This window comes from Ambystoma mexicanum, chromosome 9 (assembly GCF_040938575.1).
Source record: "Ambystoma mexicanum isolate Mex_15411 chromosome 9, UKY_AmexF1_1, whole genome shotgun sequence".
Lineage (NCBI taxonomy): Eukaryota > Metazoa > Chordata > Amphibia > Caudata > Ambystomatidae > Ambystoma > Ambystoma mexicanum.
In genome coordinates this window covers 615,688,751-615,716,309 of record NC_090931.1, presented here as the reverse complement: position 1 = coordinate 615,716,309, position 27,559 = coordinate 615,688,751, and the positions used below count along the sequence as shown (strand labels likewise).

Here is a 27,559-nt window from a genome sequence, read left to right as displayed (position 1 = left end):
ACTAGAATCTTAAAATTTGATCAGATTTCATTTGTGGGTTCTGACTTTGCATGGGATATTAAGGAAGATCACACCAATAAGAAAAATGTTGGTTTCTGAAGCTGAGATGTAAACAATGGATGCCTCAAATGCTGATTTTTTTTTTAAACCGGAATGAAATGCTCTCTAGCACAAATGAAAGGGAATAAAAAAAATCCAATTGTTTAAAAACAAGCATATTGTGAAAGAACCACCATTTTAAAAACATGAAGTCCACATTCATATTTTAACAAATTTAAAAACCTCAAGCATAAGACCAAAATTAAAATCAACAAAGGAGCATTAGCCATAATGAGCGAAGGCAATAGCAATCCCACACCTGTCCAAGCATATTCTTATCTGGAGTTGTCTCGGCTACATTTTCAAGCTGAAGAGTATGAACCCTGTGTGTGCACCAGGATTGCTCAGATTTAACCGGACTGCTTGCAGGATCTTGGTTGGGAAATAACTGGTTCTGGTGAGAAAATTAACTGTGACCGTGAGGCTTCTGCAACAGGGGGTGATGTCATAAACCCCCAATCCAGAGCTAGGTTTGTTCAAGAATGTGGGTGGAATGACAGAGCCAAGAATTGTCCAGATCAATAGAGGACCGAGCATAGGGAAGGCAAGGTTTTCTCTTTGTTTTTTTCTGTAAAAGGTCAGACAATCTGCCAAACCGTTTCTGTACCATATAAGGTAGTGACACATGCAAAGCCTGTGGAAGAGGGTTGCCTTGTTATGGAGTGCCCATGCTTCCTTTATGTAACTGCAAGGAGATGTCCCCTCAACATGCCTATGACACAAGAAAAAGGGGGCGAAAGAAGGCAGAAGAAAGTTTAAAGCGGGTTAAACCTGCCTGAATATCTGTCGCGCGTGGACGCCAGAGCCCACCCGAGTCATCAGACGACTGGACAGATGGTTGAGAACCAAAAAGAAAGAACCATGAACATGGTTCTCTACACCAGTCTGCTACAGGCACCTCCCAGAAACTAAAATGTGGCTGTGTATAACGCTTTACCTTCTCAAGACCCATCTGTTCTTTTCACAAGGAACAAGATGCAGCACAGTGCCTTAACTTCTTGTTGGGGACAGTCTGCCACTTCGTACCTGGAACCAGAAGTGGTTGGGGATACTCCATGTGAAATCAGTCTGTGCGTTCAACCACAGAGGTCTGGCAAAGCAGACTAGTTTTCACTCAAAGGACGGACCCAGAACTTTTATTCAGGGTCGGTGGGATCTGGGGAGAACGCAACTAACTGCTCACACCTTTCACTTTATGTTTGTGTCCTGAAGTGCAAATGCCCATCTACCATCCCTCAGTTCCGCATGATTATAGTTCATCTTCCCTGTAGCATATATGAGATTAATTTTCTATAGGGTCGGTCATGTGGGTTATTCTCACTGTTTGTACATATTTCTTGTGAGTAAATTCGCTTGTGGCATTTCTGTTCCTTATTATGGTGTTTAGATATGTATGAACATGTCCCCTTTATTCGACCCACCACATTGAGGGGTGGATCAATATAATTTACGGTCTCCGTTTGCTAAACTGGACAGGTGGCAGTGCTACAGCACTATATAGCATACCAAGCCAGCTAGACACCAATGTTAAAAAAGTCAGACATCAAGCACACTAAATCGCATGTTCCAAGATGTTGCCAGGATAAGCGCAAAGTGCTTACCTTGTTTCTGTAGATGCCAAATAGTTTCCATTTCTGTAAAGTAAGAAAACAAATATTAAAGTGTATCACAACAATCACTTTTTCTGCGAGAATTGAAACATTCGAATATAGGAGTCTGCTCCAGCTCAATGGTGTTGGTGATTTTAAACAGCTGTCAGATCGTTTTTAAGACAAAAGGAAATGATACCTGCTTCCGGCACACACTGCATGTAAGCAAAGGTGTAAATCGGCTTAAAAATGAAAGGCGAACAATCAACACCACAGACTTATTTTAAAGACATTACAGACCAACAGCAAATATGTATAGTAAAAATACAAACTTTCTCCCTAACAGTACTATAAATTCCAATTAAGAAAGAAAATAAATCTCTGCTCTGCCATTTGTACAGAACACTTTTAGATTCTGGCAAAACAGAGGTAATTAAGACAGGGCACTTTACTGCCCAAAGCAGCCATTGTAACAACGTGTGAGTAGGTGGGAGCAATTGACTCTGGGCATTACTACTTGCCATGACAGGAGCCGGTCATATCTAAAGACAGCTCCAGAAAAAAGTTCATCCTGGCACTAGAGTTCTAATAGAGAATCACACAACGCATAATTTGACAGTCAATCCATCAGCAACTACTTCCTGACCAGGCACCTTCTATATTCGACTGTATGTACTGTTGGAGTGAACAAGTGAGCTGTAATGCAGTCTACAGGTCTAAAGACACATTGTCCATTTCAGAGGCTGGGTTGGAAAGATGTCAACTGTTCCGGTAGCATTCTTGTGATCTGCATTGGTTGTACTGACTGTACGTTTACACAGTACTTCAGGCTTCGTCTCCAATTGTCGGATTCCCTCTTCCTGGTTCACTTTCACCAACTTCAAACAAACAGTTCCCTGTACTTTGGAACTTTGCACTTCGTCCCTTTTTGTTAGCATCCCTCCCCCGGGTTCACTCTTGCCAACCTTTACCAAACAGTTCACTATGGGACATTAAACTTCGTCCTGTCTTGCTAGCATCCCTCCACCGGGTTCACTTCTTGCCAACTTTTAACACACTGCTCATACGTTCATTTCACCACGCTGGATTAATTTCCCTTAGCGTCACAATAATTTGTAGGTCAAAGAGTTTTGACGGTACAGAGGATTTTACAAGACCGCTGTATCACCACTTTGACCCCTTTTCGTCTCCTCCCAAGGGCTTCTAGTCCTGATAGTTTCTACCATCGGGTAATTGACCAGTTTCCTGCTTGAGCACCTATGTGGTGCTGGCCTCCTCCGTTTTCAGTCCACCCCCCCCCTCGTTCCTCAATCGTATCTTTAAACCTTTCAAAGATCAAATTTGCTGTTGGCTACTTTTTGTAAAACAGTTTGGTTTCTTATTGATTCTCCCCTCAACTCACCAGCTGTGATGATCCGCTTGCCTTTCTTTATCTTTGGAGTCAAAATTGGTATCAACGAGACCAGCGTCCTTCCCCAGCTTGGTTATTGGCAGAGGAGGGTCTCGCGTACCATAGAAATCTGCTGAAAGACACGCTGGCTTTTGTTCATGGTCTTATGTTTCCATTAGCGTATGTTTCACGGGCCTTGATTGGAAAGGACAAGGTCACTTCTCGCCTTGTCACCCTCTCGGTATTCGCCGTCTTTCACCTCCTCTTGAACTACCGTGCTGAGTCAGCTCTCATGTCATGTGGTCTACCTTGCTCTCTGTGCTTTTGTGTGCCACCTTTTATCCTTGTGGGGAAGGGAAAGGGCTGTCAGGTGTGTGTGTTTCTGGTCAATTGCCAGACTTTGTCCAAACCTTGTATTGGGACATGTCGGGAAAACCGCTCTGGTGTTAGTCCGTTGTCTTCGGTGTTGGGCGAAAGTGTGTGTCGGGAAGGGGGGTGGGAGGTGCAGCGTTTTTGGAATGACAAAGTTACTCGCTGTAGCGACTACCTTACTCCTAGTCCATAGTGCCCTTTCCTCCATACTTGTGGGACATTTCGTTCTTTGAGACAGGACCGGAGCACTTTAAAGCACCAAAAAATAAACTTCTGTCCTTTTATTTTTAGGCAGGACCACTGCACGTGACCGTAGCCCGCCTTCCTGAGCTCCGCCCAGTGCATCGCCCTTCAGTCCATTTCTATCACCAGATCCAGGACCATTTAACAACAATAAACGGTACTTATTAGCGGGGACGGCAGGCGGGCGTATGGAGGAAAGGGGACTATGGACTAGGAGTAATGTAGTCACTACGGTGAGTAACTGTCAAACTCCTACGTCCTGCCCCCTTTCCTCCATACTTGTGGGAGATTCCCAAGCACTGACCATATGTATTATGGGTGGTTGGAAATGTCCCATATTGGAACAAATACTTAAGAACTGCTTGGGCAAATTGGGCCTGAGCCCCGGTGCTTAGGTCAAGACACCAATGTCTGCAGAAAGCTGATGGGGAGGCCCACGTAGTCGCCTTGGCAATGAACTCCCAAGGGACGTATCTTTGGAAGGGAACAGAAGCTGCTTTGACACGGACCAGATGTGCACTAATGCCCTTTGGTAGTTGATGGCCTTGAATCGTGTAGGTCTCGGAAAAACATGTCGGAAAAACATGAAGCAAACCAACGAGAAATGGATGCGGTCAAGGCTGGTTTCCCTTTTGGGTTACCAAAAGGGAAACAGTTGTGAAGAGCTTCAGAGTTGGCTTGTTCTGTGAAGGTAAAACTTCAGAGTTCATCTGACGTCTAGGTTGTGTAGAACCCTCTCTGCATCGGAGACCGGGTTCAGGAAGAAGACCGGTAAAGATAGAGTGGTTTAAATGGAATTCAGAAACCACTTTAGGAAGGCATGGTGAGTGACTGCGGGGCACACCCTTATCCTTGTGGAAAGTTAGGAACAGATGTTCGACAGAGCGCTTGAAGCTCACTTATTCGTCTTGCAGATGTTACCGCAATCAAAAAGGCCACCTTCCAAGAAAGGTACTCGAGTTCGGTACTGGCCATGGGTTCAAAAGGCTTATGACAAAGCAGTGAGGACCACATTCATATCCCATTTGGGATGAGGTGCCCGAAACAGCGGAAAAAGATTAAGACCTGCAAAGTGTCTCTTAATGACTGGATTAGCCAGTGAATGACCACTGGGAATTGGTTTGTGCCGTAAAACCGTGATCTTTCGGAATTCTACACAGTAATTATGGACACAGGCAGCACCGGCAACTGATGAGCAGACAAAGGGGATATACCCAGAGGGAACAGCACTGGAACCACAGCATAAAATAAGCAGTGTTGCATAGCAATTTGCTATGCAATTCTGTAGGCTTGCTAATCAAATGGGCACTTGTGCAGCAAAGTTAGCTATTTAAGTTGCCTTCTTCTATTAAATCACAGCTCGCTCTGCTTTCCTCTCTCATCCTCAGTGCTCGCTTTCTCTGTTCACAAGTACTAATGGAGAGAAAGTGCAGCAGTAATCATCTCCTCCACTTTTAAGTGCCAAAGGCATGTGTGGGAGTGCTAGGTAAGAATTTATTTTTTTAAATATTTGTAAACCAGAAATAATCGGGATGATACTTTTATTAAGCTTTCAATATCCTGTCTGGTTAAGACCACTGTGTGTCAACTTTATATATTTTATTTTAAAGGAATCTTGCAATTCGATTCCTCTTATAATGCATAATTACAGTATTGATACTGTAAAACACTGCATCTACAGTAAAGTTTAGGTTAGTGTTCTAAATTTCACAGTGTCAACTACAATTGTTGGGGAAGATGCATCATATTGACAAGTGAAAACTTTTGAAAATGTACATGATAACATGATCAAATGCTTTTGATGGCAAACCTAGTTCTGTAAATTACAGGTTGAATACATCTTGCAACTAGTGCTCCCATGAGTGAACCCATACTCATTGACATTCTATCTAATCACCCTGTTGCTTTATACCAGGTACCCTAAAAGTGAGATGACCACAAACTACAATATTCCACCTAGTTTGCTCAGTTCTCTGCCCGCTATGCAATCCACTCTGCTAAGTAACTTTCTTGCCTCTTCCATAACGAATACACTATGCAAACTAGATGCTTATGCAAAGTAGTGATCACTAGTTCCATCCAGTCTGTACATCTACAGATCTACTGCAATACCAAACACTGTAGTTGGCCTTCTGTGCTTGCTTTGCTTTAGGATTATGATGGTATTATATATTGCAACCTGTAGGAGACAGCCGGTCAAACTGTTTTCAGAGCCTTTTATATCTTATGTATTTGTGTCCATTCATGCAGCTAACCTACATTTTACACACACTCATCTAAGGCTGGCACAGTCTTTTCACCCACTCTCATAGTCAAGTGGATTTTATGAAGGGCGAGTAGCATTTGCAAGAGATGTTTGAAACTTTTATTTAAAATTTACTTTGCAGTAAATGTCAAAGGTTTCACTGTGCATGGCAGCCTCTGGGTAGCAGCAGTGTTCCGAACATGAAATGGCTTTGTAGTGACATGCACCATTTTACAGAAATCACAATTTAAATTTGTTGTCCTCCGTTGCTTTGGGTAGAGTGCATTTCTCTTCGGTTGAATAGGTAAACTAAGTTACCAGACCTGCAGGTCTAGCTGAAGAATTTACAAGGCCTGACTCATCTCACTAATGTCTTATTTCAGCGGTATGCAAAACGGCTATATTTTTGCCCATTTCATGTCTTGGGTACAAATAACTTCTGGTGACATTAAAAATTAGTACAAAATTGCTAATCAAATGGGTATTTTTGCTAATCAAAAAAGATTTAATTGGCAAACTCTGCTAATCAATTTTTGAAAACTAATTTATGCCTTGTGAACTAATGTTTATTTAACACTCGAAATGAAACAACTTTGGGTCTGAATTCATCTGAATGAGAGACACCAAGAGTAATTTCTGTGAATAAGTTCAACATTCCTTACCAGCATCACATCAGTATATGTCGGTCATCTTTAATAACAATGGAGGAAATTTCGAAGGCAATTTGTGAGGTCAATCTAAAGACTGCGCAACTGTACCAGTGATTCGTAAAGAACACGCATTTAAGAAACGAGAATCCAATTTGAAAATTGAAGACATAAGATAACTTTGGCTCCTGAAGGAGAGCCCTCTCTCGGCAACGCGTCGAGCTGTCCTTTACTTTACCTTTATTTTTTGTTAAAAACATTTGTATTGATGCATTGAATGGTATACAAAGTGATGTAAAATATTATATTTGAATTGATCAATTAGTATGTGGGATACAGTCCAATAATACAAAAAAGATGCATCAAAAGTCTATACATTGTAAATAAACTATCTAATAGGGTATATCGTAAATATTCATAAATGTTGCTCTCACTTATTTTGACTATACAACTGAACAGGAAACAAATTTGTTCTAAAATATTGACTGAAAATGTATTTCAGTAAACTGAGGTGTACGAGGGACACAAGTGCCCATGGAATATGGACACTTTGTTGCTTAATCATATTGATGGGACCTGGAATGTGCACATCTTAAAGCCAATTGGATACCCCAATTCCAAATTTGGATTGCTAGGTCCACCAGAGGAGGAGACTTAGTGCCCCCCTATTTGTTGATGTAGAACATCGCTACGGAATTGGCAGTGCGAATTCAAACTACACTGATGGTGATAGAGTTGAAAAGCCTTAAGCACCAGAAAAACTGCCAGCTCTAGGTAATTGATATGGGACCGCATGTCTAGAGGCATCCACAAATAGTACACCTCGAAGTGACACATCGTAGCTGCTCACCCCAGGATGGAGGAGTCTGTCGTAACCATTGCTTGTGGTCAGGGGTCCTGAAAGGAGGTCCCCACTGAAAGGTTGTTGGCGGAAGACCACCATTGAAGATCCGCCGTCATGCAGGATGGGACTGGAATGATCTTGGAGTCCAGATCCATAGCCTGGGACCAGCAGCTCCAAAGAGCAATCTGAGTGCGCCTCATTTTCAGGCATGTAAGAGGAAGAGCTAACACGCAAGAGGCCATGAGGCCCAGGAATCTCTGGAACCACCATGCCGACATGTGGGGGGACTGCATGAAGATCTGGCATGTTGAAAGGTCCGCAATCCTGTTCTCCATCAGGAACACTCTGGTACTGATGGTATCCCAACAGAAACCCAGAAAGATCAGGTCTTGAGCGACCGTCCTCAACGATTTCTGCCAGTTCACCAACAGGCCAAGATGGAACAGGAGCTAAAGGAGTGACTTAAGATTGGCCATAGCGGCCCGTGGGTACGGACTGCACAGGAGCAAATCGTCCAAGTATGGATATACATGATCTCCCTGCAGTCTGAGGAATACTGCAATGAACAACATCTTTGTAAAGACACACAGTGCTGAGCTGAAACCAAACAGAAGCACACGATACTGGAAGTGTTCCGTTTCCACAGAGAACCGCAGATATTTTCGATGCGGCTCCAGTTCAGAATATGCATATAGGCATATTGAAGGTCTAGTACGCTGAGCCAAACGCCCTTCCGGAGGGAGGATCTTATCTGGCTAGGCGTGATCATCTTGAATTTCTTTTGGGGTAGAAAGAGATTGAACTTGGAAAGGTTGAGGATAGTGTGCAGGCCAGCCTTGTTGTGTTTAGGCACTAAACAGATGGAGTAGTAGCCCTCCCCTTGCTCCTGCAAGGGAATAGGTTCAACTCCTCTGAGGTCTAGAAGCTTCTGTACCTCAACTCTGAGTGAGGGCGCCCCAGTCTGCTAGAGTGGAGAGTGAGAGGGTGGGGAAAGGGGTAGGGGAAAGTGGAAGCCCGACCTGGCGACTGACCAAACCTATCGGTCTGTGATGGTCTGCCACGCCTCCAGATGAGACGAAATTCGTCCTCCCACTGGAGTCTTGTGCGACATGAGAAAAACCAGCCACCTTCCCTTTGCTGTTTACAGCGAGGCCCACCAGTCGGAGCCTCTGCCCGACAGTCCTGAAAGCCTCTGAAACCAGAGAAGGACCTTGTTTGAGACCCCGACCTCTGAGTATGAGGGGCCTTTGCTGGTGTTTTGGCAAGGACCGACAATGACTTGGTAGTTTGGGTGCTTGTCTTGGCGAGTTCCTCATCAATGGAGGAGTGGAACAGTTCCTTACCCTCGAAGGGGAGATCAAGCACCTTGTCCTGAACTTCCTTCGAAAACTTTGTAGCATGCAGCCACACTTGGCGGGAGAGGTCTACTCCGACCAGAAGGCCCAGAGCATAGGTGTCTACATGATGGGTCGCGACCTCCAGTAGATACTGTGCCAGAACTCTGGCATCAGACAAGCCGCCCTTAAAGTCTTTGAGACTATAAGGAAGAATACAATACTGAAATTCGGCGAGCTCCTTCCACAACTTGACATTCACAGCCACCAGGATAAGCTCAGTAGTGACCAGCACTGCTGAAGAGCCGAATTAGAAAATACTGTTTTCCCCAATGGCGTCTTCCTTGGAAAGGATCTGAGATGCTGCAGTGGAGGATGTACAGGCCGGCTTCGACTGGAGCGTAGCTGCTGCCAACGTCGATGAGGGGTGTGAAATGGACATGCAGACAAGGCTGGGTCTTCAGCCGTGTGTAGCTTCTAGCGAGCGTCTTTTTGTTTAGGTGTTGCACGAAATTAAGTTTTTCCTACAAGTTACGGGCCTCGGCCAGGACGTCCTTCTGAAGGAACAGGCCAGTGCGCTCCTGTGTCGACAGAGTAAAGGCTCCAGAAAGTAGCCCTTCTTGTGGAGCCAGGAGCTCGGGTATTGGGATGTATAGTAGTGCCATCATATCCAGAACCCGGTCGTGAAAGTCTCTAATAGAGCGGGGCAGCTTATCGCTGTCCTGGTCCGCCTGATCCTCATCTAATGAGGCGGGAGCAGAAGTCTGATCCTCCGCACGTGACACCTTAGGCCCAGACGGCACGGTTGACTGCAACATGACTCTTTTCCACATGAGAAAGTGAAGGAGGAGGAGGAGGATGCCTGACAGGAAGTGGTGGAGGTGGCGGCACTACCGGGACCTGCATAGGGATTGCCGGAGCAGGTGGCTCAGGGTACATTTCGTTAAATAAATCCTTAAGGAATGCCTTCATGGGATAAGAATGCATGAGCATCTGAAACTTGCCCAAAAAAAAAAATGCATCCTCAAACGAGGGTCTAGGCGCTGGAGTGGGTAGAGGTCACTCGGAAGGGGCATAACCCCAGGATCGCAAAGAGGATGGTTGCCACGATGTGCCTTCACCAACTGGATCCACGTAAATCAAAGGCGCAGACGTAAGAGGGAGCGAGACTGTGTGTGGTAGCGAAGTCCGAGCACGCCAATCCATTGGATGGCGGCACGGGTTCTTGTTATCCATAAAACGTGGAAAAGGCTGCTCTGCCCCAATAACAGGCCCCTCAGTGCCAGCCGTGGTGAAAGTTGGATTAAGAGACATAGTCAAAAAGTCCGCCAATACAGGGGTCGGACTGCCAATTTGTTAACGCCTGAAGCGAACTGCGTCACAGGTTTAAGTGAGGCCGTGGTCGCCACAGGGGAGTCAGGGGACCTATGTTCCATTTTAGCCCTGTGACAAAGAACCTCAGCAGAGCCGGTGCTAGCAGACTTAAGGTGTTTAACTGGCTTCTTTGCCCCCTCAGCAGGATCGGTTCCACCACAGGTCTGAGTGTGGGAAGGCTTGGAGTCACCCCCTGAAGCCAGCACCCTCAAAGGGGACCCCTCAATCTTGCTGGTCTTAGAGCTATAGCCCCAAGAAGGGGAACCTCTGGGATAACCCTGGTATGTTTAGTCACCTTGACAGGGACCTCGAGCCGAGACACGGTACACTTAGTTCCAGATGTGGAAACCTTGGGGCTGACCCTGGTGAAAACAGCCCCAGAGATACTGGGCCTAACTTTAGCCCCCAAAGGGGGAAACCTCAGATGCAAATCTGTTTTTTGCAGGGGTCCTCGGAGGAAACTCCGGAGGACCGGTTAGATCCTTTTCGGGACACCTCAGGGAGATCCCCGGTAACAGAGTCGCTTGAGACCCTCCCGGACCTAGAAGACCCCAGTAAGGAGTCCCCTGGCTGGGGTGCCTTAAAAAGAAACCAACTTACCGGCTGTTTCCTTTTTTCTTCAATGAACTGCTGTAAATGTGGTGGAGGAACGCGTTGAAACACCTGCTCCCACCTGGTAAACAGATGCTGCAGTGCCCTGACCTAGAGGGAGTCCCATTAGAAGCACGAGTCCCAATGGCGTTCCGGGCCCAAGGACTCCAGCCAAAGAGAGTGGGGATGCGCCCTCACGAAACGACATTTGTAACGATAAACAGAACACCAATCCCAGATGCTCTGGCATAGACGGAAGAAAGATGACTGGAACCAGAGCAAGAAATTAAAGACAAGGGAACAAAAAGAAAAATATTCCCTGTGATGCAAGTGCGTCTGATCCCTACCGCGTGGAGAAATGGACTGAAGGGCTATGCGTGGGGCGGTGATCAGGAAGGTGGGGCTACGGTCACATGCGGTGGCCCCGCGTAAAAATAAAAAGGACAAAAAAGTAAATTTGTGGATGCTTTAAAGTGCTCTGGTCCCGTCCTGAAGGACGGGAATGTCCCACAAGTATGGAGGAAAGGGGAGGGACGTAGGAATATATCCTACATGGTAGGATGGGATTATAATTCTCTTGCTAGGGGTTTGGGTATGTTCGGAAGGGTGAGATTTGTAGGGTGTGTGCAAAAACGAGAATGAGCAGGATTCGAGTCAAAAAATGAACAGTGGGGGTGGGGGGGTGGTCTATGGGACCAATAGTGTTTTGTCTGAGCAGGTTGGGAACGCAGGAAATGGTAAGAGGGATGGGATTGTAAGGGTTTTGTCAAGGTAAATTGGGTGTTCTGGAAAGAATAATCAAGGAGACGTGAAGAAGAATGACTGAGAGTTTTCAGGCAGGAAACGGGTATTCTGGGGAATGTGGTTTCTAAGAGCAACAGGGTGTCTAATGGATTCACCAGATGCGGAGGGGATGGTGGATTCAAGAAAAGGAGATTCTTGGGTCGAAGGGAGGTCTAATTGCTACAGCCCACAAAAGCCTTGAGGGCTTAGTCTTCCTCGTCCCTTTCTCCAGTATAGTACCGCGTCTCACATGGGGCAATCCCCACTCTCACCCCCCCACCCCAAGCATTACCCCGGACTCCCTTGCCCAAGTGATCCTTGCTCACTCGTCCACCCCCAGGGTTGGGATCTGAGAGTGGAAGCCCTTCCCTGGCCACCTGACTAAGGGGTTCCTGAGGTCTACTTGGGAGAATACCCTTAGGTTTCTCACAGTGTACAGAGTTGCTTTACAGTTAAATCAACTCTGGAGGAAGGTGGCAATGCCTTGCTCACTGGCCTAGCTACCTTTTGTTTAAAGATGATACCTGAGGTACCCTATTTTACAATGCTGATCTCAACATATGAACATTGGGGTGATTGACTGGGCAATATCTGCAGCACTTTGCAGACATTTCTGGCCAGGTCTACCTCATCGTCACTGTACATGGTTTAGTATGTCCTTACTAAAGAGGTCCTTGACTTATTAACACAGACTTTCAAGTACTTAACATGCGTACACTGCATGCATCTAATGTTCAGTAGAAGAGATTTAGCATGTAGTGTCACAGCACAGTTAGGTCCTGCAGTTCAAAACGCACACATCAGTATTGTCGCAGCACTGCTACAAATGTTGCTGATACCAGTGTTGGTTGAGCACTATTTTGTGTGTGAAGTGCAAAAACACCCTTGTAGGTTAAGCAACAATCTGTTGTGTCAGATGTGTGTGTGTATAGGTTGAATGATTCACTGATGCAAACCTGTAAGACTGCTGTAGTTTGGGCGCAAAGACTACAGGGGTGAGTGACCCTTTTGTTGGCGGTCATGCGTTTCATGCAGTAGCCACTCAATGTATGGTAAATTGGGGTACAGGGCATTTTTGTAGTTGCAGGTTTGTCTGTTGCATATGCTGTGTGTTGTAATTTCTGTGCTGTGGTTGGATGTACTGAGTGCTGTGAAGATTCAGTGAAATTTTGCATATCAATGTTAAAGATGCTCTTCAGCAGCTGGTTCTTAGAAGAAGACTGACATTGTGAGGCTTGCTAATACACCTTTTAACTGTACATCACTACACTTCGACAGATCCAAACAGTATACCACTATTAGCATGTTTTAGACTCATTCAACAGACTCCAGTAAGCTATGCATTGCACGTGACCATAACAACTATCTGTACTCTTTTTGGGTATAAGCTTAATAAGTAGGAGCATCGTCAGCTATTCTACAAAGGGCAGGATGTCGAGAGCGGGGGGGGGGGGGTTAAATGGGCTTGAATAGTATACTTTAACAAATACATAATGACACTGGGCTACAACCCATTTTGGAAATTCTCATACCAGCAATACTATAAAATTTGCTGAAGTATAACATTTCAAATTGTTGCCAATAGTGGGTCCGTTTCACCTTCTAAATATGAAAATATAGTAAAAATAGGCTAGTACTAAGCATGTACCTCCAGAATATTAAGCAACCCTGTTGAGAATTCACTTTCCTCCGTCAATGACATACCTCTATGTGCCTCCCACAGCACATGCCCATGTGTGGCAGCCTTAGTCTCTCTCACAATGTTAGTCATTTAGACCCATCTCTGTGCTCGTCCCTTAATCTCTTCCAATTCCATCACTTCACACCCTCCCTACAGCCCACCCTTAACTAACTTCACAACTTCTTGGTCTTGCATCTTGTGACGAATCATGGGATCATGTCACTTCTCCCCGGGGTAGGGATAGGTGGTGGGGGGAGAGAGCCCTTCCCAGTGAGGCCAAGGAGGTGAGGCTGCTACCCAATATTCCCCCTAGGGGTGATAAAATGTGGGAGGGCCCCACAGGGAGAGGCTCCCCCTCATGGGGGCAAGTGCTCCCGTTCCATGGCGAAACCCCCTGACCGTCTAACCCTTGAGAATCCATCTGACAATACGATCTGCTATTGTGACAATTCTTCCCTTCTTTCTGTAACATCTAATGCTATATCTTAAGAGATGAAGCACTAACCAGGGAAAGAGCCATGTGTGCAACCTGGAGAGCCCAGGAGTTTTAAACTACGAGAAAGGACCGGAAGAAAGGCTCTGCCGTGGACGTCGGCAGCAGGTCAAGGGAGTCCTTCATGGGTCTAGCAGGAGCAGACTCCACTGCGAGTCTTGAAAGAAGCAGTGGCAGTACCTGAAACAGGTGGACAGTTTGATCCAATAACTACACCAACACTGAAGAGCAGAGTACCACAGAGAAGACGTGGAACAGCAGAAGTGGAGGAGAGAAGCCAAGGAAGTCACTGACATGGATCCCAATCCCGGGAAGAACAGTTGACGGGCTGCAGTCCACAAGAATGTAAAGGGAGGCACAGGAGACCCAGTGGGGAGCCAGGGGTGGTGAGAGGAGGACACTCTCCCTTGTCCCAGTGGCAGCAGTAAGGCTACTGGTGAAAAGAAGTGTATTGTACCTCATAAGTAATCTCCCTAGTCCCAGTGACTCCAAGGACATTACTGATCATGCTTGGGATTTGTTGAAAGATACCAGGATTGTATAACCTATAGGGGCACTCAGAGAGCTTCAAGAAGTAAACTGAACCAGGAGAAGGGAGTTTCTAATGTTGAAGAACTCACTTCTTGGAACGCTGTACATGGGCCTATGAGGCAATTTTTTTTTATTGTTGCCAGGAGAAGAGTCATTCTCCTGGGCCTCTTTATGATTTGTTCTTAGTGTTAGGGCTAAGTGTGATGGACATATATCTGGATGACACGCACCTTAGTTATCTTGTCTTTGAGTAGGGATTCCCTTTCACAGTTAGATAAATGTAGGCTTTGTTTTATTAATTTAATAAAAGACTCCAGCCAAAAGGCCACCTCCGAGTCCTCACTCCAGCATGCCACAATCTCCTGCAGAAAAGAACCCTCAACATTGATGACAATTCCCGTAGGGGGAATTTGTCTTTAAACAGACAGCCACCAGGCCTGCTACTGTGTTTTAATCAAGGCAAGCAGCTTTCATGTGAACCTGAAATATCCAAAGCATGATTAATGCACATGCTGAGGCAGTGCGACCAATCAAAAACTGGGCATTACGGATCTACAAAAATAACTAAATTTACAAAGCATGATAAAACTTGATAAGAGTGGTGCACCAAGATAGGAAGGAACAGGTTTAGCCCTATATATTCATCACTATGAATGTGACAGGGGAAGTCATCCTGAAAAAAACACGAACATCAAGACTGTAGGAGCCAAGGCTTATGGATGAACTATGACTGATTGCATGGTCCCTTTGGAGATGGACATTTCGTTTACGAGTGAGTATCAAAACCCATTATAATGAAGCTACACATTTTGTCAGCACCATTGACCCTCTCAGGGGGCTGCAAAGTGATACAGCTTGGAGCAGACAGAGGATTCCAGTTTACTATCATATGGACATAGTTGACTAAAATGATTATAAAAAGGAAAATCTGATCTTCAAATGGTTTAATCATTGAATTAAGCTTTTAAACTAAACATAACATTTTAGGTACTTTAAGGTCATGCTGGGGCAGCTACAGTACATTGTTCACATCTTGTAACAGATAAAAACAGGAATCCCATGGGCAACCGTGGCCCTCTAAAAAGGTGTCACGTGCCCAAAAAGACGGTCCCACTGAAGAGGTGGAAGCCCTCCTCAACCATTAATACTGACAATTCTGTAAGTGATTTGGCTCCTGTTGAAACTCTCCTTATCTATTCAAGCTCCTAACAAAGCTAGAAGAGAATGGCCTTTGCATTCCGAAGGTGGTAGCTAAGAAGAATAAGAACTCTGTATTAATATGAATATATTGAAAACCAAGATCATACCAGTTTCATGGAAAACTTCCTTCCTTATTCCAATCTTTAAGAATGGCGATAGGCTGTCCTCACTTTATCGTCTGATGGCCCTTTTGGGCGCAAGTAGCTAAATATTTTCAACAGTCATTCTTAGGGCCCTTAATGCATGGGTTATTGAGACAAGAAGGGTGGACATCAGGCAGATTTCCGACGGGGTCTGGGTACCCAACTTAACCAATTCCTGCTCACGCTGTTGGGAATTAGAAGGAGCAAGGAGAGACTACTATACATGGCATTTATAGATCTCTCTTCGGCATTCAACTGGTTAAGCAGGCAACTTCTCTGTAACAAACTGATGAACTGGCAGGTCCCTGACTATTCTGGAAATTCTTGGATATCCACAAAGATATCAACGTTAAAGTTCACCTCTGCGGGAAAGGTCACAAGTATGGGGATGTTAACAACTTTAGGGGACTCCGACAAGGCACTATCTGTATCTGTCAGACTTGGGTGAGCATCTCAAAAACTTTTCCACTACGCAAGAGAAAATACTGACCACATAGGCTGCACTCTGCTATCCATTTAACTTTATGCATTTAGCCATTCAATTGGTTCTTAATATGTAATCAGCTTAATAGAATACTGAAAAGACTACTTGACTCAAGATAAGTTTTTACACTTTGTATTATTTTCCATACAGGTTGTCATTACATACTTGCTGTATTTACAACCTAAAAAAAGGTAGTCCTCAGGGCGTATGACAAAATAATAATAATCATGCAATATCCATGTACATTGTGTCCCAGCCATTAAACAATCACTTGTTTGCGAACATTTTGAGTTATTTCTTCCTTTTTTCCTAAAAATGGAAGATAGGGAGACATAAAGGGGGGCCGGAGAGGGAAAAGAACAAACAGAGACAAAAGAGGCAAAGGCATCGTTAGATGGGTCTAATTTTTTCATGCTCAGTATTATGAAATTGCAACTTAGATTGTTCAGATTGACGCTGTTATTTAGGCAAGATATGATGGATGACTTATTTAATAGTAGTGCTAGTCACACAAGTTATATTCCAATCTGTCAGTTGGGCACTAGGAGTTCAGCAGGTTTCAGTTCACGTAGATGGATAAAAGAGGGTTATAATTACCTATGAGAGTGATTGATTTCGCAAAATTTATGGTGATTCTTCAAATATCCAGACTATGGTTATTTGTTGGTTTGGCAACTAAAAAACGGAAAAAACAGTCGGGATAACCATTTCGCTCATCTATTGCAAATTATTTGCATCAGTGATTAAATATGTTGTGGCTTTTAAAGGTTGTATGGTTTTAACCTGAGTAGTATTTTGGGTGTATAGTAACTGGCGACTGCTTTACTTGTTCGGTAGTATGAGGCAGGTTATCCTCTCGGGATTTTGTGGCCGTAATCTAAAAGTAATTGAAAAATAGAGCAGGAGAAGAACGATCATTCCCCAAACAAAAGTATCAAACGTCAGTCCTACCAGGCATATTTAAATAGCCTTGGCATCGTGCGATCCAAATGAAAAGATTATTCACTCACCGGAAAGTATGTCAAAAGCACATGCACAATGACGAACGTTGTCGGGCAATGGAGCTGCATCGGCAGCAAATGCGGTAACTAAGCAACAAGACACAGGACCCGGTCAGGTGATGTGTCATGTGATCCCCGTTGCCAGGCAACCCAGAGGTTGTCCAGAAGGGCAGTGCTCAACAAAAGAGAACGAATCGTAGTATTTTATGTCAACGTAATTCTAGGATAATGGAAATGACATATTTCAAAGGCAATTGATTATGTGCGCGAGTATATTTATGAAGGGAAAATGGTTTGTCCAAAGTGTAAAGATGCGGACTCGTGTAATGATAGAACCGGCTCTGTTTTGCAGAGGAGGTTCATTGGGTGGTTAATTACATACCCTGTGAACGCCGTTGGGCAATGGAGCTGCATCGGCAACAAATGCGGTAACTAAGCAACGAGACACAGGAGCCGGTCAGGTGACGTGTCACGTGATCCCATTACCGGGCAACCCAGGTTGTTGGTGGTTGTGTGCTCAACAAAAAAGAACGAATCGTAGCATTTTAGGTCAACGTAATTCTAGAATAATGGAAATGACATATTCCAAGACAATTGATTATGTGCGCATTAGTACAGTGACATACTTATGAAGAGAAAAAAAAGGGGGTTTGGGCCTAACTGTAAAGATGCGTGCACGTGTAATGATGGAACCAGCTCTGTTTTGCAGAGGTTACGTGAGTGGTTATTTGTAAACCCTGCGGCGTGATACATAAACCTGTACATCATAACTGATGTGTAGATTATCTTAGTTATTTAAAGCACTGTATTAATGCAGACGTAATCCATGATCTACCTCAAGCCAACAATACCATTACTACTGTGAACAAAAACTGCTGACTGTGTAACATGCATATTGCTCCTAATTATAGTATATGATCACGCCATTTTGGGCACTAAAGAGATGTAAATCACGTGAACATCTCTAGATTGGGTGTATAGCATAAGCTCTCCATACAGACACCCAAATTAGCAAAATCTCATAATTAGCTAGTTGGCTTGTGTGTTCCAACAAAGAAAAACGATTGTGGTCCTTATAAAAACACATTGAGCTCATGCTCCTGATTCAAGCCAAGCGAAAGACAACGTAATTTGCAAATTAGCCTGGCTTCTTGTTGTCGTAGCATTAACTCTGTCACCACCTCTCAGATGTGGTTTAATCTGTTGAAGTCCAATACATTTGATGTCTTTGGCGTTGTCCAACTGGTGAAATTTTTGCCAATGGACGGCTAGCGGAAGTCCGATGTCTTGACTGCTGAGATTGCTCAAATGTTTGCGAATCCGGAACCGTACTTCCCGGATTGTACTACCAATGTACATTTTCTTACACACACACTGAATGCCGTAAATTACAAATTTAGACCGACAATTCATAAAATCTCGGATTGCGACTTTAAGTCCTCCATGACAAATAAGCTCCTTATTTGGTGCTAATGCATACTGCCAGAAGTTACATGAGCCACATTTGTGAAACCCTGAGGGTTTGGCACTGGCAGTGAGCCAATTATCCTGTCTAATTGGCTCAGGTTTCAGAAAAGAGGGAGTCAAGAGGTTCTTCAAGGTAGTAGCTTTTGTGAATGTAATATTTGGTCGTTCTGCAAGATAGTTAGTCAGGTCGAGATCTAGAACTAATATGTGCCAGTGTTTTTGTAATATATAGTACAAGAATTTGCTGTTTTGAGAACATTTAGTAATAAAACTAACGTTCGTAGGATAAGTGGTTTGGTTTGATTTAGCCTGGTCTTCCAATAAATTGGTTCTATCAACTGTTTTCAGAGATTCAGTGGTTTGTCTAATAAGTTTATTTGGGTACCCTCCTTCTTGAAATCTGTTGCCAATTGACTTACATTCTGTGTTATATGTAGCTTCTTGACTGCAATTTCTTTTGGATCTGAGGAATTCACCTCTTGGTATATTTCGTATGACACTTCGTCTGTGGCTACTGGTAGCATGAAGAATAGAGTTGACTGCAGTTGCCTTTCTATGTGTGCAAGTCTGGATGGTGTTCAACACAATATTTAATTTTAAATCTCGGAACACGATTTCATCTGCATCCATATGTGCTGTGAATTGAATGCCAAAGGTATTGTCATTAAGATAGAGAATTTCTCGAAGTCCTCCCTACTTCCTTACCAGATTGCTAAAACATCATCAATATACCTTTTCCAGGTAATAATGTGATGTTTGAAAGGGTTATTGGTGAAGATATATTTGTCCTCAAAGTACGCCATAAAAAGGTTTGCCAAAGAAAGGGCATATTTTTCCCCCATGGCTATACTCTTGGTCTGGGAATAGTAATCACCGTTAAAAATGAACTGATTGTGCGTTAGGGTAAAGTCTAGAAAGTTTTTAAGCAATTGCAAATGTGTGTAGTGCGAGGCTGAAAAAGTTCTGAAACTAAAATCCAGTGTTTCCAAAGCTAGATTATGAATGATAGATGTGTACAAGGCTGTAACATCAAGTGTGACCAAATATGTTGGATTCCAAGTAATATTTGATAAAATCTGCAGAGTATGATTAGTGTCTTTTAGGTACGCAGGAATGATAGGTACCAGGTTTTTTATACTGCTGTCAATATAATCAGCTAGTGCTTCCGTGGCCCCTCCTTGTCCACTCATAGGTCTAACAGCTGGTAGGTCAAGATATGGTTTATGCACTTTTGGCAGAAAATAAATTGTAGGCATTAGTGGTTTAGATACCATTAGAAAAACCTTTTCGTCATCGGATAATAGCCCCCGATTATACCAATATTGTAACATCGACTGAAGATCCTGCACTGTTTGAACTGTCGGATTGCTTGCCAGTTTCCTGTAACAGCCGGGGGTTGACAAGTGTTCCATTGCCATTTTAATATAATCAGTTCTGTTTAGGATGACAATGTTGCCCCCTTTGTCTGCTTCTTTGATTAGAATAGTACTGTCTTCACATATTTCTTGTAGTGCACATCGTTCCATTTTGTAAGGTTTTTGCTGCTGTATTCAGATTGGGAACCATCAGTGTGTTTATGGATTTCCTTGGTAATAGTTTTATAGAATGTCTCAATTACATTATCTCCACTGATTGGAGGCAAAATGTGGACCTGTTCCTATGTTCTTTTAAGTCCAAGTTACGTTGGTGGATTCCAAGTTCCTTTTGTATATCACTTAAAGTTTTAGATTCTTCTCCCAATAGACTTGAAAGTACATGTATATTTTCTATTTCTTGTATGCTTTTTTGAACTGATCAATGGTAGATTTTCTGATGGTCTGAAGGTGATGGGTTTATTATGAAAGAATTTCTTTAGTTTGAGTTTTCTGGTAAATTTGTAAAGATCAATTTGTACTTCAATCATATTTGACGTAGCACTAGGTGCAAACGAGAGGCCATAGCTGAACACTGATATTTGTTGTTGTGAGAGGCGTTTGTCAGGTAAGTTAATAACTAGGTTTTGAGTATTGGTTTTGGTCTGGCGTTCTTGAGGCTGGATCTGGTGACTCTTGCTTTTATTTCTCTCTTCCTCTCCTCCTAGCTCCTCTTCCTCCTCTGAAGTTGTTGGAGTAGTCCCGGTTTTTGGTCCTAAAGGGACATTCTTTTGAAATCGTACTTTATAGGGTTTTAAGTGGTTAGGTTGCCCTTTTTGTATCTCTTTATTTCAGCATGAAAACCTCTTCTGTGATGTCGTGATGATTCGACTGCAGAAGTTGGTTCTTGATCACTAGGAACTTCTATTGTTTCAGATTCTGAATCTGCATCCAAAGTTACAGGGGACACCGTCGGTGTAACAATTTGTGATTGGTCCCCATCATATTTTGGCTGATAGGTATATACTCTATCATTCAGATAGTCTTTTTCATCCCTGTAGAATTTTCTGAATTTCCGGAGCTTAATCTCAGGGGAAAGGTTTTTCCACTATGCATTCGTACCCTGGCTGTTCACCATCTTGCCTACGCTGACGACCAAGTCATTTTTGATCAGACTCTGATAGGTCTTCAGCATAGTCTGGATGCTTTGGCCATTCATATTAAGAAACATGACTTGTCATCAATCCCCAAACATCAAAAAAAATGACTCACACTAATAAGAAGAAATTAGCTTAAAAGTGGAAGATTAATGGAAAAGGGATGGACGTAGTAGAATATACATATGTACGGTTCTCCAAATACAATCATCCTCAGACAAATATGCATTTAGAGAAAAAAAATAACAGGGGTATATTTATAGCTCAAATAAGAAGGTTAAATTCTAAATAAGGCTGTTTCTCCCTACTTCCTTTAGTGAAGTACTATAGAGCTAAAGTAACTGCAGCATTGCTATATAACATATCCCCTAACAACAAGGAGGCAGATTGGCAAACGATGGAAGGGCTGGGATTGCCAAACTGTGTACCAACTCCTACCATCAGATATGAGCTTGGCCTCCTCTCAATGGGGTCCCTGATTAAATGCAGAACCTTATCTTTCTATGTGAACATTTTGGATCCCCCCCTCCAAGCCCCTAAAAAAATAAAATCCCACTTGGCTTAATTAAATATCTTGATGAAAAACAATAGTTCTCCGTTTATCAAATTGGATAAAAGAATGTAAATTACTTTTAGTGTGGCGTTAAGCCCCTGCTCCAAGCGCTGGATCGGGGGGAAACGGCCCAGCAGCACAAGTTAACAGCCACAGTGAAGCAAGGGTCATTAACGAGGGCTCTGAGCCGTTGCCCCCGTTTCAGCACTTGGAACAGGGGCTTATTGTCATTAGCACCCCGGGCTACCAAAGAGTCCCGTTCAATGACTGAAAATACTGTCTTAAAATGGACGCTATGGAAAGGGAACGCAGGGCCCCTCTTCCCCTTCCATGGAGGGGAAGGAGCCGCTGCAGTACTTGGTGCCGAAATAAAGTAAGTAGGTAGGCGGAGGCGTTAAGAAAATAAATGGCCACATTCTTAGCCACCCGAAAGGGCTGGCTCGAACCGCCAGTGTGCTACTGCATATAAATCTGTCAAATGTGACCTTCATTCTGACCCCCTCAAGGTAAAGAATGCTCTAATGGGAGCAGGATTGGAGTAATACATGAGATAGTATTATGAAGTATTCTTTACATCATAATATGACTCGACAAGAAAAACCCTATTAATAAGGTGGAGCCTTACATCAAATTCCCCTGTCCCAAATGGAGGAGGTCCTTCTTAAGACTTTTCCTTAACCTCTTTCCTACCATGGAGGTGCAGGGGGTCCAATCTGGCATTCCTATAGAAAATCAGATATTCAGGTATTGTAGAGAAGGGGGTGTAATTGAGACTCTTGAGCATCTCTTAACGGAATGCCCGAAAACCCCATTTAAGGCACCTCTAGTCTGACTCGTTCTTACTTGTGGTGTTCCCCAAGGGTCGGACCTTTCTCCCTGGCTTTTCCACCACTATCTGGCACCTCTTGCCCACTGCATCAAAACATTCTGCTCCAACTCTGTGTTAGGCAGATGACACCCAGCTCTCCTTCAGGCACCTCTGCTCCTTCTCTCATACCAGACTGTCTGGTGGCAATTCAGGAATGGTAGGCCGCAAATGATCTCTGCCTTAATGGCAGTAAGACTGATATCCTCCTCGTCGGGACACCTGCTTCCTCCTTTCTGCTCTCTCCGGCCACCCGTCCTGGGCCCTTTTCCTGCTCCTTCCTGTGAGGTTAAGAATCCTGGTGTCATCTTCGGCTCCACCCTCTCCTCACATCTACGACGTCTCCAAGAAGGCACACTATTCAGCTGCACCTCGTCAGAGGTATTCTGCCTTTTCTCACTTTCCCCCAGAAGCTCACCATCTCCAGAGCCCTGGTCCTATCTAGGCTGGACTGTTGCAACAGCCTCTTTCTAAATCTGCCAGTTAAATAGGACTTTGTTTGCAGTAAATGGCAAATACATGTTCCACTGTGCATGCTTGACAGCATTGCACCAAATATTAAATGCGCTTATGGCGACATGTACCATTTTACAAAAAGCGCTGGTAAATATTTTGTCACCAGTCACCATGGCGGGCAAGTGCATTTCTCTTAGATCGAGTATGTAAACTAAGGAACTCGCCCTGCAGATCTAGTGGGATTTTTTAAGAATTTGAAAGGCCTGATAAGGGTCACAGGAACCCACAAGAGCCAAACAGGCCCAAAAAAAAAGAAAAACGAAGAACAGATACGAGGAGAGCCATAAGGCATCAAACACTGGACCCAAAAGGGGAGAGCCTGTGCAAGTAGGGAAGCGGGATCAGAGAAATATCCCTCCACCTAAAGAAATTGAGGTGTTTATTTTTGCAAGAACTTAAGACTTTACTCTTGAACTTGGGAAACTTGAACTTTCATAGACTGCCAAGAACTGCTAAATAAGGACAACTGCTAATTACGGATAACCAGAGAGCGATTGTGATGGACAACCCAGAGTATAGATTACTCTAGCTAATTGTCTTTTACATTTTTCTAAGTTGTAGGGCCAGTTTAGTGTATATGTTTGGACCTAGGACTATATTTTCTTTTGAAGACGGACTAGCATCTTAGGTTAGTTTTGATGGGAAGGGAATTCCCCTTTAGTAGTATGGTGAGGTGTTTTTCTTTTACGTTAAATAAAGTTGCATGGAAACCATGTCCTTCTGGCTTGCTACAGTCCTCGCTGACAGCCAGTGAGATATTAAAACAGAAAAGGGTAATCGCTCTATGCACCAAATTGATGCCTTGGCCGCAAGGAAAAACACTTTGTCTAGGCAAGGGAGTGAGGGACAGCTTGAGTGCTCTGCTGAACAGTTCAATAAAAAATCCTTCAACCAACCCTGGGAGCAGGAGTGTTCTTTAGGCCATTTATCAAAGTAAATTTTGGAAGCACCAGCCCCCACGTGGGGAATGTAAACAAATATTCCTGGACTGCTTCAGATTTAAAAACAAATTTCTTTTTAACATGGGGTTCACTCATAGAAATGAAAAAGGTTCTCAGCAAAAATCTTTCTAAATTTGTTTTCAGTATTCTTGCAAATGGAGTAGTGAGGGTGGAGGGCATATGTCATGATGCCTACCCCCAGGCATCCGGACCAAGCCCATCAGCCCCGGGAGCAGGCATCTAGACATTTAATAAAACATCAGCAGCCCCGGCTAGGGGCTATCTGGGTTCAGTCCTGGCGCCATAGGCGCCAGGCTCATATTCGGAATCAGTCCTGGCACCTAAGGTGCCAGGCTCAGTCATTACTCACCTCACGCAGATCATGCTCCAAATGACTCCAATCCAACATGAAGCCTGAAAGGGACTATTTTTCTACAGGGACTATTTTTTACTCGGGTGTGGTTCTAGGGACTTCTTACCTGGGACTACTTTTGAGGCTATTTAAACCACACCCGACCAGCAACACACGCTTCGCGCTATTCTGCATCCAGCAGCGTAACACTCTCCGTGCCTGCAGCCTGCATCTAGTCTTCTGCCACGCCCGCCTCAAATCCGGAGCTCCTAAAACAAAGAGGAAAGAAAGGGACAAGGTTAGAAAACAAACACCTGATTCTGGATCCATCTTGTCTCCGGACCTGTAAAGAACATCATTTCTGCACGCGCCGCACCTCCAGCTGCAGCGCCGTGCCATACTCACCAGTCTTCACAGCATCCTTCGGGTCGGCGCTGCCTCCATTTCTTCGCCGAACTTCGGCACCTAGGAGACAAAAGAAAACCACAAGGTGAGCAGAGGGAACCGACAAATATAATTCTTACCACCATAGACTTACCTGATTTACCACCGGAGGCATCCTTTTGTGACACTCCATATTTTCACGTGCCGCATCTGTAAAGAGAGACAAAACAACACCTTTTCCTCGTGCAACATTTACCGGACAGCGCCGGGTAATACAGACTCTTACCTGAGCGCCACCAGCTGCCACAAGAGCATCTTTTCACGAGCCAGCTGCAAGACAAGAAAGGAAGGGGGAACAAGAGAACATCGGACATATTGAACTCTATGAACTGAATACTTACTGGTCCGCACCAGGAACCTCAGAGTCAATACTCTCCGGAACTCTCCCGAGCCTTCAAACCAGTGAAGTAACTGGAATCGACGCGCCCCTGCAAATCCACGCAGAATGGAGAGCTCATCTTTCAAGAATGTAAGGTGAGATTGCTGTGAGGGCATTTCGGAGGTGATTAGTTGGGGAGGACTGTGAGGGTGCCATCACTTGAATCCACACGTGGCTAAATCAATCTCTCCACTTGCAGGAGAATATTTCTACGGGTTAAGCAGACAAGATTAGGAGGGCAGATCCAGTCAGTCATCGCTGCACTACACATCACGTGGGTGGAGACCGCAGCTGTCCGGGTCTAACCGACGCCCATGTGGGAGCCAGGTGAGCCTAACAGCATGTTGGCCTAATACAGTCTAAAAGCAGATGCCTACCAGATCTACAAAAAGGGTGGTTGAGGTAGAGGTGCTGTCATAGGCAATTGCACACAATGTTAAACAATAATAACAATGACCACCGTAGATGCAGTGGCGTGCACAGAAAGTAAGGCAGCAGTAACCGCGGTAGCAGTGTATTAGTGTACAGATACCTAGATTCGATTTTAGCAGAGGGAGCCAAAAAGGCAGTAGATTAAAATGCAGAAAGGCACAAGTTCAAATGCATTAATAATGAACATAAATGTGATTTGTCTATGAGGAGAGGAGATAGTAGAGACGTCTACCAGAATGTAGAGTACATAGGTCCGACTAAAGGTGGCGCACTGTTGCAAATGTTTTAAGCAACTGTAACGTCCAATGCAGTGACTGGGACACATAGCAGATGCCAGTAAGGTAATAAAGGGAGCAGGTTGAGTGGACAAGGTAAGGGGCGCAGGTGGAGTAGGTAAGACAAATGTGGATTACTCACAACCTCATAAGAAACGAGCAGGGGGTATGGCCCTGGGCTCTGGTCAGCTCAGGACAGTCTCTAGACAGTTGTTGGCCTTGCCCTCAGGGCCTTTCCCGGAAGGGCCGGCTTGCGCCTCCCGGCAACTGATGGGTGGAGAAGTAGGGTGGGCGAGCCAATCATCAGTCTTCTCATGTCAGGTGAAGGAAGCACAGAAGAGGAGAGGCTTCAGAAGCAAGAGTGGCCATCTTGGAATGGATTCAGCCTTTCCAAGAATTCAGGCAACTCGTGATAGTCAGCATTAATTATCTGAATATACCACTGTCTTATTTCTCTTACGCTACCGATACAGAAAATATACCCAAGAAAAAGATCACGACATGGGACAGGATCCAGGGTATTGACGATCTTGCCGGGAAGCGAAGATACAATGAGTATTCGCACCAAGCTTTCAATTCCAACTGCACAAGTATGCATCTCAAAAAGCCATGCTCCAAAGATCTGAGACGCTTCATACTGCATCTCAGGCCAAATATCTTGCCAACCAGAGAATATCATGATTCCTGGCAAGGCATTCCACTGACAGACAGACTAGGTAGATGGTGCCAAATAGACATTGAAACTTGCCGAAATGTGCTGGCTGGGTGCCTGGCCTTAAAACCACAATACACAAGAGGCTACAGCTCACTGGTAAACAGTCTCGAGAGCACAGAACTGGAACAATTATGGACAACCTTATTTGGAGCAAACTCTGGTAGCTGCAGAGTATTACATTTGTTTTTGAAACTCGAAAAGGGACGCTGACTGAGCGTGCCAGTAATATTATCCCTAGTGTGACATCTACTGTACCCATGGACCTTCATGCGTCAAGGTCACTAAGATTGTTTTGTTTATGACATGAGGTAGCATGAAGTGTAGCGCAAGTACAGATGCGATAAACCAGATAGCAGATAAAGCCAGAGAAGAACAAGTTACTTACCAAACTGGTAACGTTCTTTCGATGGGATGTTCCTCTGACTTATTCCTTATCTTTGATGTTATCCATTCCAGCTTGCTGGCCTCGGAATTTTCTTTCAGTAGAGGGCGCTGCGCATCGACGTCCTTCGAGTCGGTGTCCCTTGGCGGCCTCCGTATGGGCGCTGATGTCATCATGAGTATAAATAGACTTGTCCGTTGCTCAGTTCCGTTTTGAAGTTCAGATTTGCTTTGCATTAACTGGTTAGTAACCTTGAAGGAGTGTAAGCTGCAACTACAAGGAAAGTTTTACTGCGGGGATGGATGTGAGGGGCGATAAGGAATATGTCGGAGGAACATCCCATCGAAAAAACGTTTCCAGTTTGGTAAGTAACTTGTTCTTCAAAGGGATTGTGTCCTCCGGTGTATTCCTTATCTTTGATAGACTCCCATAGCAGTAGTATAAAGAGGAGGTGCGAGTAAAGATGAAATATTTCCCTTTAAAGATGTACAGAATGCAACACAGCTTTCCCAAATCTTGTCTCCTGGCTAGAGGAGGATTCCAGGCTGTAAAATTTGGTAAAAGTATGTGTGGACGAGCATGTGGCAGCCGCACATATATCTTTAATTGGGACCTCTCTTTGGAGAGCCGAAGAGGCTGCGATACCCCTGGTTGAATGAGCCCTAAAATGTTGTGGGGGTTCTTT

General features: G+C 44.2%; 1 protein-coding gene across 3 annotated transcripts in view; it reads right to left on the bottom strand.

The window, feature by feature from the left end:
- The window catches only part of NUFIP2 (nuclear FMR1 interacting protein 2), a 507,895-nt gene that overhangs the window by 152,647 nt on the left and 327,689 nt on the right, over positions 1-27,559 (bottom strand). For all 3 annotated transcript variants that reach the window (XM_069615277.1, XM_069615278.1, XM_069615279.1), the window contains exon 3: positions 1,701-1,733. In XM_069615277.1, coding sequence (XP_069471378.1) covers positions 1,701-1,733 — 33 coding nt within the window. The remainder of the gene's footprint in view (positions 1-1,700; positions 1,734-27,559) is intronic.